Source organism: Aquila chrysaetos, chromosome 10, assembly GCF_900496995.4.
Source record: "Aquila chrysaetos chrysaetos chromosome 10, bAquChr1.4, whole genome shotgun sequence".
Classification (NCBI taxonomy): Eukaryota; Metazoa; Chordata; class Aves; order Accipitriformes; family Accipitridae; genus Aquila; species Aquila chrysaetos.
This window is the reverse complement of record NC_044013.1, coordinates 12,417,227-12,433,029: the sequence shown is the minus strand read 5'-3', so window position 1 is coordinate 12,433,029 and position 15,803 is coordinate 12,417,227. Positions and strand designations below refer to the sequence as shown.

The 15,803-nt window shown below is 60.4% G+C and overlaps 1 protein-coding gene across 6 annotated transcripts; it reads right to left on the bottom strand.

Annotated features, from left to right (window-relative positions):
- Nucleotides 1–78: 78 nt before the first annotated feature.
- On the bottom strand, nt 79–13,195 carry LOC115347666 (mucin-4-like). 6 transcript variants are annotated; one of them, XM_041126962.1, is made up of 13 exons: nt 13,011–13,195; nt 8,740–11,105; nt 6,867–7,845; nt 5,383–5,522; nt 4,932–5,096; nt 4,491–4,646; nt 3,869–3,999; nt 2,888–2,976; nt 2,261–2,440; nt 1,667–1,819; nt 1,315–1,449; nt 986–1,027; nt 79–842 (listed from the first exon to the last, which is right to left on the bottom strand). In XM_041126962.1, exons 1-13 carry the CDS (start codon nt 13,069–13,071, stop codon nt 826–828), a joined length of 4,614 nt encoding a protein of 1,537 aa, XP_040982896.1. In that variant the 5' UTR covers nt 13,072–13,195; the 3' UTR covers nt 79–825. The 6 variants fall into 6 exon arrangements, with proteins under 6 accessions (XP_040982896.1, XP_040982897.1, XP_029885091.1 ...); XM_041126963.1 differs by having other exon boundaries at nt 6,867–8,517; nt 9,412–11,105; XM_030029231.2 differs by having other exon boundaries at nt 6,867–11,105.
- Nucleotides 13,196–15,803: the final 2,608 nt, after the last annotated feature.

The window sequence follows — 15,803 nt, the reverse complement described above, 5'->3', positions numbered from 1 at the left end:
CATCCTGCAATGCTGCTGTCCCCAGCCTGTCCCCACCACCGCCTCCCACCCCGGTTCAGCAGAGGACATGGCTGCCGCAGAACTGGTGATGCTCAGACCCCTCAGAGGCTTTATTGAACAAATAAGATGTGAAAAGGATTTTTTTTTTTTTTTCTCAAAGAAAGGCAGATGCTCTCTTGTGCACAAAACCATTATTTTTCTCCCAATGTTTCTGATCATGGGGTTGAATTTTGCCCTCACACACCCAGCAGAGGCATCAAGCAGACTCTGGCTTGATCCAGAGAATCTCCCCTTCTCCTGGGCACGGGGCCTGGGGACCACCCAGGGAGGGATGGCTGGGGGACAGAAGTGGGGGACAAGACTGGACTGGCTCACAGGGTGAGCCTGGTGCACCACGGCACTCAGAGGCTCACCTGCAGTCAACCCACATAAGGTGCAAAAACCCATTCCCCAGGTGCTGGGGGGCCAACCTCACCCTGCAGTGTGGAAGGCACAGAGGGGATGCAGGGAGGACAGGGGGTGGTGGACACGGTGGGGGGTACCTGCCCACCTCCCCACCAGCAAGGAGGTGCCCACGGGCACCTGTTCAGCTGCAATTGGGGAAGAGCAACTAAAGCAACTGACTCCTTGGGACTGGTCTGGATGAGAAACATGAACTTGTGCCAGTGAAAGCAACTGCAGGCACTGGCCGAGTGAGCTGCCCTGTGTGGTGGGTAGGGGTGATGGGTGCTGGTGGGAGCAGGCGGACACAGGAGATGAGCAGGAGCAAAGGACTCGGAGGATCAGCCGTGGCCCAGACCATGCTGCAGGTTTGCAACCCCCCAGTTACTTGTCCTCTCCATCTGCAAAGAAGAAATGAGAATTGCCCGGCCACCTCCTCCCTGGGGGCCTGGGGCGAGCTGGGAGCCCCAGACGAGTTTCCACATGGGGGGACAGGGACAAAGGGAAGTGGCCAGCGGAGAGGAGACCCCCCAATCCCGCTCACCTCTCTGCTCCTCTGAGTCGCTCTCTTGCTCCTCCGAGGAACCTGCTGGGGGTTGCAAGGAAGTCCCACATCAGCTTACACCGATGACCGCATTAGCTGTGGTCCTCCCCTCCCAGTGCTGTCACCACCAGACTACACTGGTGGTTATGTGCTAAGGGAGGTGCCCCCCGCAACCCCGCACAGCCCAGGGCACAGCACAACCTGCATGTGGGCACCCCAAAATCCATCCCTCATCTGCCTGGGGCTCTTGCTGCCTTAACCACAGGGTGTCTGGGACGTTCCCCCCCCCCCAGCTCTGGGCACCAAGGCAGTATCACCCTGGCACACACAGGCTGCAAACCCACCCATGCTGGGTGGCTGGTATCCATCACAGCCAATCTTCGGTCTCTTCTCGCTGTAGCGGGCGCAGAGGCGGGCACTGCCCGCCTGGTTACAGCACCAGTCGTACAACTTCAGCTCCTGGTCTGGAGGCAAAAAGGAGAGTAAGGAGCTGAAGGGGAGACGAGAGGGAGATGAGCTAGCTCCGGGCAGGCAGGTCGCTCGCCTCGGCTTTTGGCAAGTCCATGCTCCCTCCGAGGGCAACAGCACGTCAGGAAACGGGTTGGCGCAGAGATTAAAATGATTTACAGGCTACAGCGATGCCAGCTTCAGCCAGGGGATGCCAGGGCTGGCTGTGCTTACCACGGTAAGGGGACGCCTGCCTGGAGGATCTCCAGTACCTCTCCTGCCGCCCCTCGATGAGCTGGCTCTGGCTGTCGTACAGGCAGCGGACGCCGGCACCGTGCTGGTTGGGGGATGCGGAGTGCAGCATGGAGACGCGGGCAGCCCACCAGCCTGCAACAGGGCAGCAGTGAGCCTCAGCGCAGCTCTCCCCGGGGCCAGCATCCCTACCTCAGGGCAAGCAGCGAGGCCGGGGCTGGCTCCTTGTTATCCGTCGCTCCCACCGCATCACCCACGGTGCTACGGGGTTTGGAGGGACTGACGGACACCATTCAAGTGGTCCCCCAGGGTGAGACCCCGGTGCTGGGGAGGGTCCATCCCCACTGTCCCCATGCAGCTTAGACCAGTTCTGACCAGTCTAACAAGACAGGGACAGGTCAGTCCTTGCTCCTCCTCATTTTCCCTGTCTCTGCAGGGAAGGGCAGCCCCCCCCAGATCATTTTCCTTGGGGTTGCCTGCCCACCCGGCCAGAAGGGACCCCAGCCACCCTTGCAGGGGAGGTGGGGAGGGAGATCTTGGGGACGAGGAGGGTGGGGAAGCGGCATGTCCACTTGCCTCCGCGGCTGCTCTTGAAGCGCGGGTCCTGCTGCCCTTGCTGCAGGGAGCAGGGGCAGGCAGGCAGGCCCTGGCTCCACACCCGCGGCTCCTGCTGCTGCCCCGTCCACGCCAGGCACTTCAGCCGGTAGTTGACCCTCACGCGGCTCTCCAGCTTGTAAATCCACAGCCCATGGAGGTCTGAGTGGGGAGACAAACCACGAGCTCTCACCTCCGGCCAAGGGGACCGCCGGGGCAGTTTCGGCTTGAGGCGAGAGCCAAGTGTTGCTGATGCTGGACGCTAAGCCCGTGTTGACCCCCAGCCGTGGGACCCCATGCTTAACAGCCACCCAACGGCAGGGAAACAGGGGGAGAGGCTCTTGCCAAAGAAAGAAGCCTTGGGACAGAGCCATTGCAACAAAAGGGGTCCATGCATACATCAAGGACATTTCAGCCTCAGGGCATAGCTGGTACCCAGGGGAAGCATTTTATGTGCTTGGGGGGAAAGCTTGGCCTTGGTGAACTCAGTGAGAACCTTGCCACAGCGGCAAGCTGGATTTCATCGCCTGGGAACGTTCCCCTCCCCACACAGCCCCTCCCCAACCCCCTGAGGGGCTGCGTGAACCCACCCTGGCTGTGCGGCACTACCTGTGTTGTATCCCCTGAACTGATCAGGGCGATATTTAGCAGCTGGAGGTCTCTGAGTCAGGTCATCATTGCGGTAAAAGCCATCCCCACTATGTGCAAAGAAAGGGAAAAAATCAGGGGTTGCTCTTCCCAGGAGGGGTTATCCCAGCCCCAGCCTGCCCTTCAGCCGCCCTGATCTTGAGCCAGCGGGACCCCACAGCACCCAAATCGCAGCCCTGGGGACAGGAGGGCAAAGGCACCAGCTCCCTCAGCCTGCTGCCTCCTCTCTACAGGGTGCAGTTTGTTTTGGGTGCTGCAAATGCTCCTGCTGCATCATGGGCTGAACACGCAGACATCTTGAGACCCCTGCAAGCAGCTTCCATTGTTTCCAGCATCTTGCAGTGCAATACGGAGCGGAAACCTATAAGCGGTCGTGCACAGGCAAGCACACACAGACATCGACACATGCCTGTGCCGCCCGCACTTTCCGTCCCAGCCACCTTTTTCTTACCCAGCTGCAGCAAGCAGCTAATGAGCAAACCCTAGAGACGGCGTGCACAGGGTGAGACGTAATGCGAGGAGGCAGGAAGCAACCGCTCCAGCCAAGTGGCGGAAATCCCTTCCCTCAACTGGTGCAAAGTTCAGCAAACATCCCCTGTTCCCCACTCCTTCCTCCCAAACCACCAGGATGCTGTGGGCCCGGGACCCCAGAGGGATGTGTGGATCTTACAGCAAGCACAGCCCAGCAGGTCGGCGTGCTGCAGCATGATCCAGCCACTAATGGGGCAAATTTGGTTGTGAGACCCCCATATCTTAGTCTATATGGGTGGGCAGACCCCCATATCTTAGTCTATATGGGTGTGCAGACCCCATCTGGGCTGTCCTCATCCTTGCAGAGCGCTTCATGGGACACGGGGGGGAAAGATTAAACCAGCTGGAGCTGGGGGTGGAATGCAGCCCTGTGCTCGGAGGAGGAGGGGCTGGGTGCCGAGCCTGCTGTACCTGGTGTAGCCGATGAGCACGTTGGTGGCAGTGAGTCTGGTGTAATCCCACTGCATGCCTCCCTCCTGGTACAGCATCAGGACGTAGGACCTGAAGCCATCGGTGGTCAGGACAGCCTGGTACGTGATCGTCTGGGGACAAGCATTGCGGACAAGTAAGAAAGCGAGCAAAGCTGCTGGGTTTAAAATTAGGGGTGTGGGTCAGCGCTCGCTGGGGGACGGCAGGGCTAAGGTCCTGATGTGCAAGGCAAACGCAGCCTGGGCTGGTTCTCATTTTGCATGGAAAATGTGATGGTTTTACTTTGATGCTGTTCCATGAGAAGCCTCAAATTAACCCAATTTTATGCTCCTGAAGAGCAGTGCTTCTGGTGCACAATAAAGGCCCACCACATTAAAGGGAAAGATTTTATGGAGCAGGGAGAGTTCAACTAAAGACGTCCCCCAAAAAACCTGAAAACCTACAAAAACATGGGCACAGCCTAGTTCTTTTTGGCAAAAGTCTTCAAGACTGACCTTTTTCACAAAAGTGGTTATTATTTCCAAGCACAAACAAGGTGATCCCCCATGGGTCTTGGCTTTTTTTTGACAACTCGGCAAGCCCTTGAGCTCCATCAGCCCCTTACCCTCCGAGTGTCAGTCCGTGCTGCGTAGGCAGGTGCCTTCTCCCAGGTGATCTTCAGGGTCCAGGCTGCAGAGTAGGAGGACCTCAGGTACCGCCGAACCTTCGCTTCCACGTCACGCACGAATGGAGGCTTGGCCGTGTTAAGGGTGAGGAACTCCTGCGGGTTGGGTACAGCCACATCTGCGTTAGCTCCCCAGAAGGCAAAGACAGGTCTAGATTGGTGTCATGCATGGAGCACTGTAGCTAGGTGTCTGGATGAGATTTGGAAGGCTCAAGAGGTGACACACATAGGACCAGCAGCTCTTAGATTTTGCCCAGAAAAGGGAAACGGTGCTTACGGGCTCCATCAAGGACACATCTCAGGGGGCCTCCACAGAACAGGTGATGAGTTTATCAGCAAAAGGTGTTTCATGCAACCATGCACCCAGGTGGCTTCACTCACCTGGTAAAAGGTGGTGCCAACACCTCTGGAGAAGTCGGCGTTGTCCCAAAACACAGCGATCATGGGAACCTCCTCGTGGCCATTGAAGCCGCTGGGAGGAGGGTTGGGGGACGTGAAGATGCTGTTGTCTGAGGCTGGGAAAATGATTTGTCCATTGTCTGTAAACTGAGCAGAGGGATGCCTCCATCAGGTGAGGACAGGACTGGTGGGATCCTCCAACACAGGAGTGGCAGCCCTCCCATTTCCAAGCCCACTTTGAGCAACACCCAAGGAAGGCCACCACCGGCCACCACCAAAATGGCCACAAAGTCATCTCCTGCTGCAAACAGACCCTGGCAGCATCCCAATTGATTTGCCCCTGCAAGGGTCCCATCCCAGGCACCTGGTGCCTCCCCCAGGTTTTGGGCGACGGCCGCTTGCCCAACAGCAAGTCAAGCCAAGGTAGACTCACATAGAGAGAGTTGCGCAAGGTTTTGCCAAATGGGAATCCAGTCTCAGGCTTGAAAAGCGGAGAATTAAAATCCACCCTCCTTTCCACGTACTGCCGATCATTTTCCCTCGCTCCATACCCGTAGAGGGGCACAGCTGCAACTGGAAAAGAAAACAAAAGAAACCAACCCCAAAACACACTTACAGCAAAGCCTTTGGTCTGTGCCAAAACTCAAAGGACAGAAATGATTTTGCTCCTAAAGGGACACAGCCTGGGCAGTAGGAGGATGGGCGGACACTGCCAATAGCCACCTGGGACACCCTGCATGTCACCTTCCCTTGCAGGAGCTTGCTCCCACCCCTTTCACTGCCTTACACGTACACAACTGCCCTAAACCTGCTGTGATGTCATTTGTGGTCACCGTCCCCTCCTGCTCTAGCCCCATTGGGGCACCACACTGAAGGACTGCCATTAGGAAAAGAAAAACATTGTACAGGACTGTGGTAGGGGGACAGCAGGGAATTAAACACCCACAGCTCTTTCTAGAGATGTTTACAGCCTCCAGCTCTCTATTTATGTCTGTTAAATAAAAAAAGCATTTGGAGGGGATGGGTTTTCCAGCTGATGGGACCATACTCAAAGGCAGGCTCAGCCTGCCAAAAATGCAAGCTCACGTGCAGGAGCTCCTCACGGTGCATCTCCTCCAGGGGGTCCTGGCCCTAAATAGCCCCCTCGGTCTCTCTGGGCACCGAATGTGCCCCAGGATGGCCCATCAGGAGGCCAGACGTGGTCCTCCCGCCTGGGCTGCTCTGCAAGCATCACGTACCTGCGGGGCCGGGCAGTGGGGTCGGGGCGGCCGCCGGCCCTCCTGGCAGAGCTGGAAACATGGGGGACGATGCGCGGGAGGTGACAGTGGCTGCTCCTGGCCCGGGGAGCTCCTCCCGGGCCCTGGGGAGGGGGGCTGGCGGGGCTGGACTGGTGGTGGCTGGGCTGCAGGACATGACTGGGCGTGCTGTGGCTGGGGACCCCCCCCCGGGCTCCCCCCTGGCCTGGGAGGGCTGCAGGGACGCCCGACCCACTGGCAGCAGGGGCTCTGTTTGCCAGGCTGGTGGTCAGCTCACCGCCCAAGAACGGCTGCAGGGCAGCAGGTGACGAGCCACCGGCAGGTCCTGGCCCCGGGGTCTTTGATCCGGGGCTGCCAGCAGCGAACCCAGTGGAGGGCAGGCCAGGGACCCCTGAGCTCCCCCCCACTGGGGAGCGAGTGGGGGTCTCCACACCTGCCCTGGCTCCAGTCGCGCTGGGAAGGAGCCCAGCCATGTCCCCTCGCCTTGCCGTTGCTCCGGGGAGCATGGCACTTGCTTTCTCGGTCACGGGGCTGTCAGCATCCCTGGACGGGGCTCCAGGGCTTCCCAGCTGGTGGGGAGGCAGGAGCAGGGCAGGCCCCCATGGCGTGGCAGCCCCCAGCTCTCCCCTTCCCCCTGCAGAGGACCCCGCTATCGACTCACGTGCCGAAAGCGGAGTGGAAAGCCCAGGGCTGGCAGACACCCCCGCTGCAACGTTTTGTCTCTGTGGAGCAGAAGGCAGTGCCGGGGCAGTGTTGGGGGATGCAAGGGCACGGGGGGATGCTTCTCCCAAAGGTGCAGGCATCCCTGAGGCCACCTCATCTTCAAGAGACCACATCTGAGCACCTCCAGCATCTCCTGCCAGCCCACCCTGTGCCCCTGGCACCAGGGCTCTGCTCCCGCTCTGGATGCCGGGGGCAGAGCGGGGGTCCCCGCTGGGTGCCAGCCCCGAGCTCAGCCCGTGCCCGGGAAGAAGCAGAGAAGCAGCCAGCGAGGCAGCCATGCTGTCAGAGATGCCACTGCTGTCTGGAGCCACGGGGTCCAGGGGCTGCCTTTCCCGGAGGGAGGTGAGGGCGGACGGGGCCAGCGCTCCCGACGCGATCTGTATGATGGCTCCTGTGCCCTCTCCCAGGCTGGCACCAAGGGAAGCTCCCCTGTTCACCAAGGCTCCTCCAGGCAGCTCCACCACATTGACTTGGCTCAGTTTTGCATCAGAAAGTCCAAGATTGGCACCACTCTGGATGCTGGGGGCAGACACAGCGGGTTCCTTAGGGCCAGCAGGCTCCAAGCCTGTGCTCAAGCCACTGCCAGCTGCACCAGCTCCTTGAAGGCTTGCTCCGTTAGCAGTCTTGCCAGCTGTCCCAGGTGATGAAGACCCCTCCGTAGATGGGGAAGCAGATGCAGTCTGCAGAACAGCTCCCATTTGTCCAGCATGGGCTCCTGAACCAACTGGTTCCTCTCTGGCAGTGGCCTGGGACTGCTCTGGGGACCCCCCATCACCAGCTGCTTCACCTGCCCCTTCTCCTGCAGCAGGAGGGACCCCAGGCCCAGCACCCAGGGAAGGCTGCAGAGCTCCAGGAGCACCACCTGCTCCTCCAAGGGCACTTGGGCTGGCTGGATCTGAAATGGAGGATGCTGCCACCACATCACTGGGAGAGGCAGGACTGGACAAGGAACCTGCACCAGGCAGTTGATCCATCCCAGATGCCATCACGCTGCCTGCAGTGGAGCTAAGGGATGGCTCAAAACTGGTCCCACTGCCTGCTCCTCCCAGCACCGGCTCCGCTGTTCCAGCTCCGTGCCCCTCTGCTGCCGGGAGCCCCAGGTTTGTGCCAAGCTGGACCCCAAGGGCAGGTGATGGGGGTTCTGCTGGTCCATAAGTTGCTGAGCTGGAAACATCCCATGCCGAAGTCAAGCCGGTGCCTGGTTCGTTGGCTCCAGGCAGACCTGCTCCCTGGGGACCACCAGCTGCCGTCCCCCACGGCTGTGACCCCCCGAAGGATGGTGACATGGGTGCTTCCTCAGCAGCACCAGGGTTGAGGCTTGCTGCTGTCTCTGCCCCAGACATGGGGCCGGCCACAGCCCCAGGAGTGCTGGTGGATTCACCGGGCAGGTCCCCTGGTCCTTGTGCCCCTGAGAGACTGGGCTCCAGCCCAGCACCGCTGGGAGGTGCGGGACCAGGTGGGGACACTTGTCCCAGTGCCGGCACTGCTCCTGTTCCTGCTCCGTCCCCGAGAGCTGATGGAGGGGACAGGTCAGCATTCACCAAAGCCCCTGTTTCTCCTGCTGGCAGCTCTCCGTTGTTAGCAGGTTCCTGCTGAGTGCTGAATTCTGAAGGACTTGACCGCATGTAGGGACTTTCACTCTCTGGGTTTCCTGCCTGTTCCACATCCCCTGCACTCTCAGCCCCCTGCACCAGAGTAAGCGCTGGGCCAGTTTCACTGTCTGGAGAGGCCAGGGACAAGCTGTCAGGGCCAGGGGCTGCAGCTGACATGGGTCCTGCTCCATCACCCTCTGAAATGGAGGATGCTGCCACCACATCACTGGGAGAGGCAGGACCGGACAAGGAACCTGCACCAGGCAGTTGATCCATCCCAGATGCCATCACGCTGCCTGCAGTGGAGCTAAGGGATGGCTCAAAACTGGTCCCACTGCCTGCTCCTCCCAGCACCGGCTCCGCTGTTCCAGCTCCGTGCCCCTCTGCTGCCGGGAGCCCCAGGTTTGTGCCAAGCTGGACCCCAAGGGCAGGTGATGGGGGTTCTGCTGGTCCATAAGTTGCTGAGCTGGAAACATCCCATGCTGAAGTCAAGCCGGTGCCTGGTTCGTTGGCTCCAGGCAGACCTGCTCCCTGGGGACCACCAGCTGCCGTCCCCCACGGCTGTGACCCCCCGAAGGATGGTGACATGGGTGCTTCCTCAGCAGCACCAGGGTTGAGGCTTGCTGCTGTCTCTGCCCCAGACATGGGGCCGGCCACAGCCCCAGGAGTGCTGGTGGATTCACCGGGCAGGTCCCCTGGTCCTTGTGCCCCTGAGAGACCGGGCTCCAGCCCAGCACCGCTGGGAGGTGCGGGACCAGGTGGGGACACTTGTCCCAGTGCCGGCACTGCTCCTGTTCCTGCTCCGTCCCCGAGAGCTGATGGAGGGGACAGTTCAGCATTTGATAAAGCTCCTGTTGCTCCTGCCGGCAGCAATCCAGCGTTAGCAGGATCCTGCTGAGTGCTGAAGTCTGAAGGACTCATGTCACTCTGGGTATCTGCAGAGGGATTGCCATCCCCTGGAGCTCCTGCCTGTGCCGTGCCCCCTGCGCCCTCGGCTCCCTGACCCTGGACCCCAGCAGTGGGCCATGCAAGTCCATCAGGTACAAAAGATGCTGGGATGGGGGCATCTGAAGCTGAACTCAAGCCAGCGCCAGGTCCATCGGCTCCCTGGGGAGCACCAGCTGCCATCCCCCATGGCTGTGACTCCCCAAGAGATGGAGACACGGGTGCTCCTGGGGCAGCAGCGAGGTTGGGGCTTGCTGGTATCTCTGCCCCACCATCAGGTGCAGGCAGGGTGCTGGCCCCAGTCCCTGGGGGTGGGTAAGCAGCCCCGGGAGCGCTGGGGGTGTCCGTGGGAGATGGCAGAGCAGCAGCAAGCAGCGGTGGCTGTTCTCCAATGGCGGTCTGCCATGGGGCAGGCTGCAGGGATGGTCTGGCCAGTCCCACAGCCCCCACGTCCCCTGTGGGCAGCGCAGTGGCTGGGAGTGCGGGATTCGTGTCACTCTGTGTATCAGTGGGAACCAGCGGTGTGGTGGCCGTGTCCCCTGCCACCTTGGGTGCCATGGGTGCCTCGCTGGCTGCAGGTGACAGGGCTGAACCAGGACCCTCTGATAACACCCCAGGAGCTCTCTGCCCATCCCCATCCCCACCACCGGCCGGCAGCAGCAAAGTGGCTGGGCTCAGCACTGCCTGGCCATGGAGGAGGGAGGGCTCCCCTGGGTTTCCCACTGTTCCTGACACTGTTGGGCTCTCCAGAGGCAGGCTGGACGAGCCAACCGTGCTGAATTCACCATTTACTGCATCTCCCGTGTCTCCATGCACCAAAGCGGAGGGACTTTCCTCGCCAGCGGGGGCCTTTTCTCCCACCGGCTCTGGGGTGATGCCCACGGCCCTGCTCACCGCCCCATCCTGCTGGGTTGTAAGCAGCCCCCCGGTGCCGGGGCTGGGGCTCGAGGAGTTGGCACCGGCTTCGCTTTGGGTATCCACAGGTAGGGTTATGCCTTCCTCAACTGCTCCTGTGGCTGTGGTCAGCCCTTGGCTCGGCAGCACAGTGACACCAGCGCCCACGGGGCTGCCAGCAGTTGGCTGTGCCCCCCAGGCAGCTGCCAGCGGAGGGGTGGTGGGGAGGGACACAGCGCTGGCGGTGGGGTCTAGATCTGCTCCTTCTCTGGTCAGAGCTGCGAGGATGTCCTCCTTCACATCTGCAAAGAGAGGGGTGGTCCCCAGGGGGGCATCGGGAGCAGCCCCCGTTACATCAAGCTCTGCTTCTGGGGTGACAGCGGGGTGCTGTGCAGAGATGGCGGCAGTGGTTGTGGCGGCAGTGGGAGCAGCCGAACCCCTCTCAATATCCTGAGATGTGTTAAGAGGCTTGGTCACATTCGTCAAAGCTGGTACTGTAGAGCCATAGTCGCTCGCCGCTGTCACCAAAGCATCCGGCTCAGGCCCAGGAGGGGAGGACGGGCTCGACAGATTCTCCACGAGGGTGCTATCGGCTACCTCAGCATTGGCTGCCACAGTGTTTGTCTCCGCAGTGCCCATCACCAGGGCACGGGGCCTCTCGCTCTCCAGCGTGGTGGGAGAAGCTGTTCCCACAGCAAACAGCCCCTCGGTGGTGACAGGGATGGTGGCAGCAGCAGCCCCAAGCCCTGCAGAGAAGCACAAAGCAGAGCGTTATGCCAGGTGCCAGAGCCGGCAGCCTGCCAGGCTCAGCTGCGCGTCTCTGCTCCGGCTGAGCGTCAGGAAGCTCCCGCCCCTTCTTAAACCCTACTGCCTCATCCCACGGCCTTACAAGCTCTGATTTAAGACCCAAGGAGTGCAGCCAGGGCTGCCTTAGGCACAGCACTGCACAGCACCTTTTCATCCCCAGCATCAGCAGCCACCAGCTGAGACAGGACACAACTCATCACAGGTCAGGGAGAGATGCTGGTGCAAGCATGGAGGCAAAGGCAGCCTCTGCAACCCAGCCCAGTTATGCTGGGGGTGGTATCGCCTGGCCACTGGGAAGAGCTGGGGCTCAGTAACTCTAGTGCATAGCCCCAGGGGTGTCTGTGGAGCTCTGCTGCCCAAGGACAGCCCTCAGCCCTCTTTGCCTCGCTGCAGGGACAGCCCTGAGCGAAGTCACTTCTGCAGAGCCTGGGGGGTTCTTGTCTTTTTTCACCTTTCAGGTGTCTGAGGGACATTTAAACACACTTTACCCAAAGCCCTTTGGCAAATAGGACAGCCAGGGCTTAGTGAAACATTCCCCAACTGTAAATGGCTTCTGACCTGCTGCAGTTAAAGTTAGGTTCATTAAATCTCTCCCAGGGTGGGAGCCTGCCTGCTCCGGCCCCTGTCCCAATTGCCCCTAGCTGGGCGCAGGCACCAGGGAGGGGTTCCCTGCCCGTGGAGCGAATATTCACGAGCTCCCAGAACCAAGCCCTGCTTACAGCTCCCTCTTCCTGCTGCCAAAATCCTGCCCCACATCCAGGACCTTCGCTGAAAGGAGAAGGAGACACCACACCACATCCCAGGCATTTCTCCCAGCACTCACTGGCACCCATGGGTGACGTTTCTCCCAGTCTTATTTTTAGGACAGGGGGTGTCTGGGGAGACCAAGCTGCCGCCGTTGGCTCCAGGAGGAGCCCGGCAGATCTGCTGACGCTTGGCTTCAGGTGGCTGCAATTAGGGGAGACGAAGGGCACCCCGAGGGCAAGACCCAGCAGGATTTTGCCACAGCCCGACAGCCCGAGCCTGTTCCCCATCCCAGTGCTCCGGTTCCTCAGGTTCCCCCTGCCAGGCAGCCAGATCCCGCTGCAGAGGAGGTGCCTCCAACCTCACCGCCGGCTCGGCTCATTAGCTTGCGGATAACTTGTGCCAGAGTCATTAATCAACATTATCTCCTATGCCAGACCAGTCCTCAAGGGGTCCATCCTCCTCCGGCCCCCGTTCCCCCTCCCAGCAGGCTGCTTCCTCACCATCTTCCCTGGCTGAAATAAACTCTTTGCACCAATCCCCAACCCCCAGCCAGAGGAGCTCAGCCGCTTCCCTCCCCATCTCAGGGAAAACAAAGTGCATCAGTCAAATCCCCCCAGGTTAGTTTGGCACACTCCATCCCAGCAAAACCGTGTTTTATCTTAATTCTTCCATGCGGAGCAGGAAACACCATCTACCCCACGCAGTCCGTTCATGGGAAGCTTGTGCAAGAGAGGCCTCAGCATGAAGTACCGGCGTTTGCTCTTCCCTGGGACGTGGGAGGGGTGGGAGCATCCCTGGAGCCCCGCTCTGCCAGCTGGCTTCCCTTGGCTCCCTTGCTGGAGGGGTACACGGCTGCACACAGGCTCCCAGGCTGGGCTCTCACCTCTCCCACGGGTCCACGCCTGCAACCAGCCCCTCAGGGTGATGCCTGCCCTGTAAAACACTTTTCTAGCTCTTTGGCTGCAATGGATTGCAAGGACTGGTCATAAGAGGAGTTTCCAGTGCAGCCAGGAGGGAAAAGCATCTCACAAGCATTCCTGCTGTGCCCTGCAAGGGCTCAGGTAGCACGTGTGCTAGCAGAAAAATACAGGACGTACCATGCAGAATCCATATGCAGCATCCCATGAAGGTGGAAAGCGTCCATTCCCTGGTCCCCATGCCTCAGGCCTCCACACAGGCAGAGCAATGGGAAGCTCAAAGCGAGGCGAGAGCGGTGAGGAGCAGCTCCGTCCGTCCCTCCCTCTCCTGCAGAGCTGGAGTCCCGCAGGTGCAATCCTGCTCCTGCTCCCTCCTATTTATAGGGATGGCAGAAGGAGGCAGGTTACAGCTGCCGTCCCCTCCCGCCCCCGGTCCTTTCCCTCCCATGTCCCTGTCACCATTCCCTTCCCGCAGAGCCCTCCCCTTCCCAAGGGCTGGATGCCCTGTTCGGCTGGGGCATGGGCTGGGGGTTACCCAAAGACCACCTTGCAGGGACCCAGTCCCCCCAGGGACCTGGGCACAGCCCAGTGCAGCTCCCTGGGCCACAAGCACCAGCTGGCAAAGCTGAGCCCGGAGCAGTGCGTGGCACTGCCAACAGCAGCATGGCAGTGACCCCACAGATCCCACAGGACTTGCTGCCCACAGCAGCCTCCTCGTGGTCCCCATGGGACCTGCTCCCCACGGCAGCCACCCCACAGGACCTGCTCCCATGCAGAGGAGGGGGCCACAGAGCAGCGGGTGGTGGTGACAGAGCAATGCCAGCTGGTGCCACCATGCCTATGAGGGCACCAAAATCAGCAGCTGAGCTGCGTCTCAGCCCAGGGCAAGGCAAGATGCAAGTCCCCACTTGGCTCAAGGCTTCCCTGGGAGCGGAGGCAGGTTATAAAACAGGGAGAGGTATAGCTGGGGGCAGGCCCTGGGGTGTCAGCCAAGCCCCCCAGTGCTCAGCTGCAACTGGGAGCACTGGGGATCCCTGTCCAGAGCCCCAGCATGCCCCAGCAGAGTTTTAAACCTGCACCTCAGTATGGGCACAGCAGTGCCATGGTGCTGGAAGGGGGTGAACGGGCCAGGGACACTCCTCTGCAAGGTGGGACCAGCATCCCTAGAGGCTGGTACAGTAAAAGGCGCAGCCCCAGAGCCCCCCACCTGCTACAGGGGTCCCCTGGGTCACTTCACCCTGATCCCCTGGGTCACTTCACCCCTATGTCTCCCCTTCTCCCCTTTCCCTGGAGCAGCAATTCCCACTCCCCCCCCATTTGAAAACTGCTGCCAGCTCCTCCATGAACAGCATTATGCAAACCCCCACCACTACATGGTTTTGTAATCAATTAAACGCTTCTTAACCAGAAATCCCCTCAGGCAACTCCTGCAAAGTGTTATTAGGGGTGTTAGGCAGTACACAGTGTCCCGCCAGAGCCGGCCTCCATCGGGCAGGCGGCAGCGGCAGGGCACGCCGAGCGACACCGCAACCCACCGGCCGGGCAGCGTCGACACGGGAATGCCAGGGGAGGCCAAGTCACGGCCGACGAAACCCCATCCTGTAAACCCACGCATTACCCCTGGCAGCGGGAACAGGGCACAGACCGTAAATCAGGAGAGAGCACCGCTCGCCCGGAACGAACGCCTGCCCACCGAAAATGCCAGCGCGGTGGGGGAGGAAGGTGCGCTGGGGCCCCGTGCAACCAGCATTGCAGATCACGGGCTGACCGCCCAGCCGGCGACCACCCGAGCAGCTGCCACACCTGGGCCGATGGAGGATTAGAGGGATGCAAACCCGCTGTGGGAGAGTCATTCCTGCCTGTGCTGACGATGCCATATCACTTTGGAGAGCCACCCCGACGGGGAATATGTGCTGACGCTGGAGAGAGTTGCTCCAGCTGGTGTTTGAGGTGCAAAACGTGGTGGGAACCACAGGGGTTGTTGCAAACATGCTGCTCAGCATAGGGGAAAATAACTCAGCTGAAGCAAAGCACTTCCAGCCCACCTCATCCTCGGCCTGCCTGCAAGCTCCTGCCTGTGGTGCGCTGGGACCGGCACTGTCTGGAGACCCTCGTGCCTGTGCCTCCTGCCCATGCTGTCCCCAAAAAGCCCCATCTCCCCGCTCCTCCAGCAGAGTCACGGGGGTGACAAACCGAGCTCATCCCTCTGTTCTGGCATTGGCACACCCTCCCAGGAAAGCCTGCAGCCACCATGGGTCATCCCTCATCTTGAAGATGGTGCCCTGTTCCCACCCTGGGAAGGGGCTTTTCATTTATCCCTCTGCTACACCTGAAACCAAGGTCTCAGCAAGCCGCCAGCTCCTGCAAGGATAACTGTCATCTGCAGTTATCAAGGACCAAAGCATTATATAGGCAACTGAGCCCCCTGGGAACCCCAAGCTTGGGGGCAATGCCATGAATCCCAGCACCCAGGGACTCTGCACCATCCGGCACGGTACAGCATGGCCCGGCACGGTACAGCATGGCCCAGCACTGCCCAGCATGGTGCCTTATCAGCCTTCCTGGAATTAATGGGCTGGTTGTTCCAGCCCTGCGGAGATCCCAGCATCTCCTACCAGCACTGCTCTGGCCTCCTAGCAAGGGCATTTGGAGAGGGCTCAGTGGTGGCAGGGGGGGGAAACAGGTTATCCATCAACCCTGCAGGTTCTGGATGACTTGGCAAGCCAGGTGTGTTGCAACACGGGCTATAGCCACCCGTGGGGGTGAAGGGGGGGGGGACATTGGAATGGACACCTGAGCCACAAAGGACCCAAGACACACTCTGTGATGCTGCTGGGCCCTCCAAAGGTGACAGTCCTGCTGAGCACAGGGTCTGCTCCTTTGGACAATGCTGATAGATGGGAGCAGGTTATGGCGAAGAGGCTGAGAAATTATTTACAGGCTGGGAAAGCAGCAGGACCTGGATCTGACGTC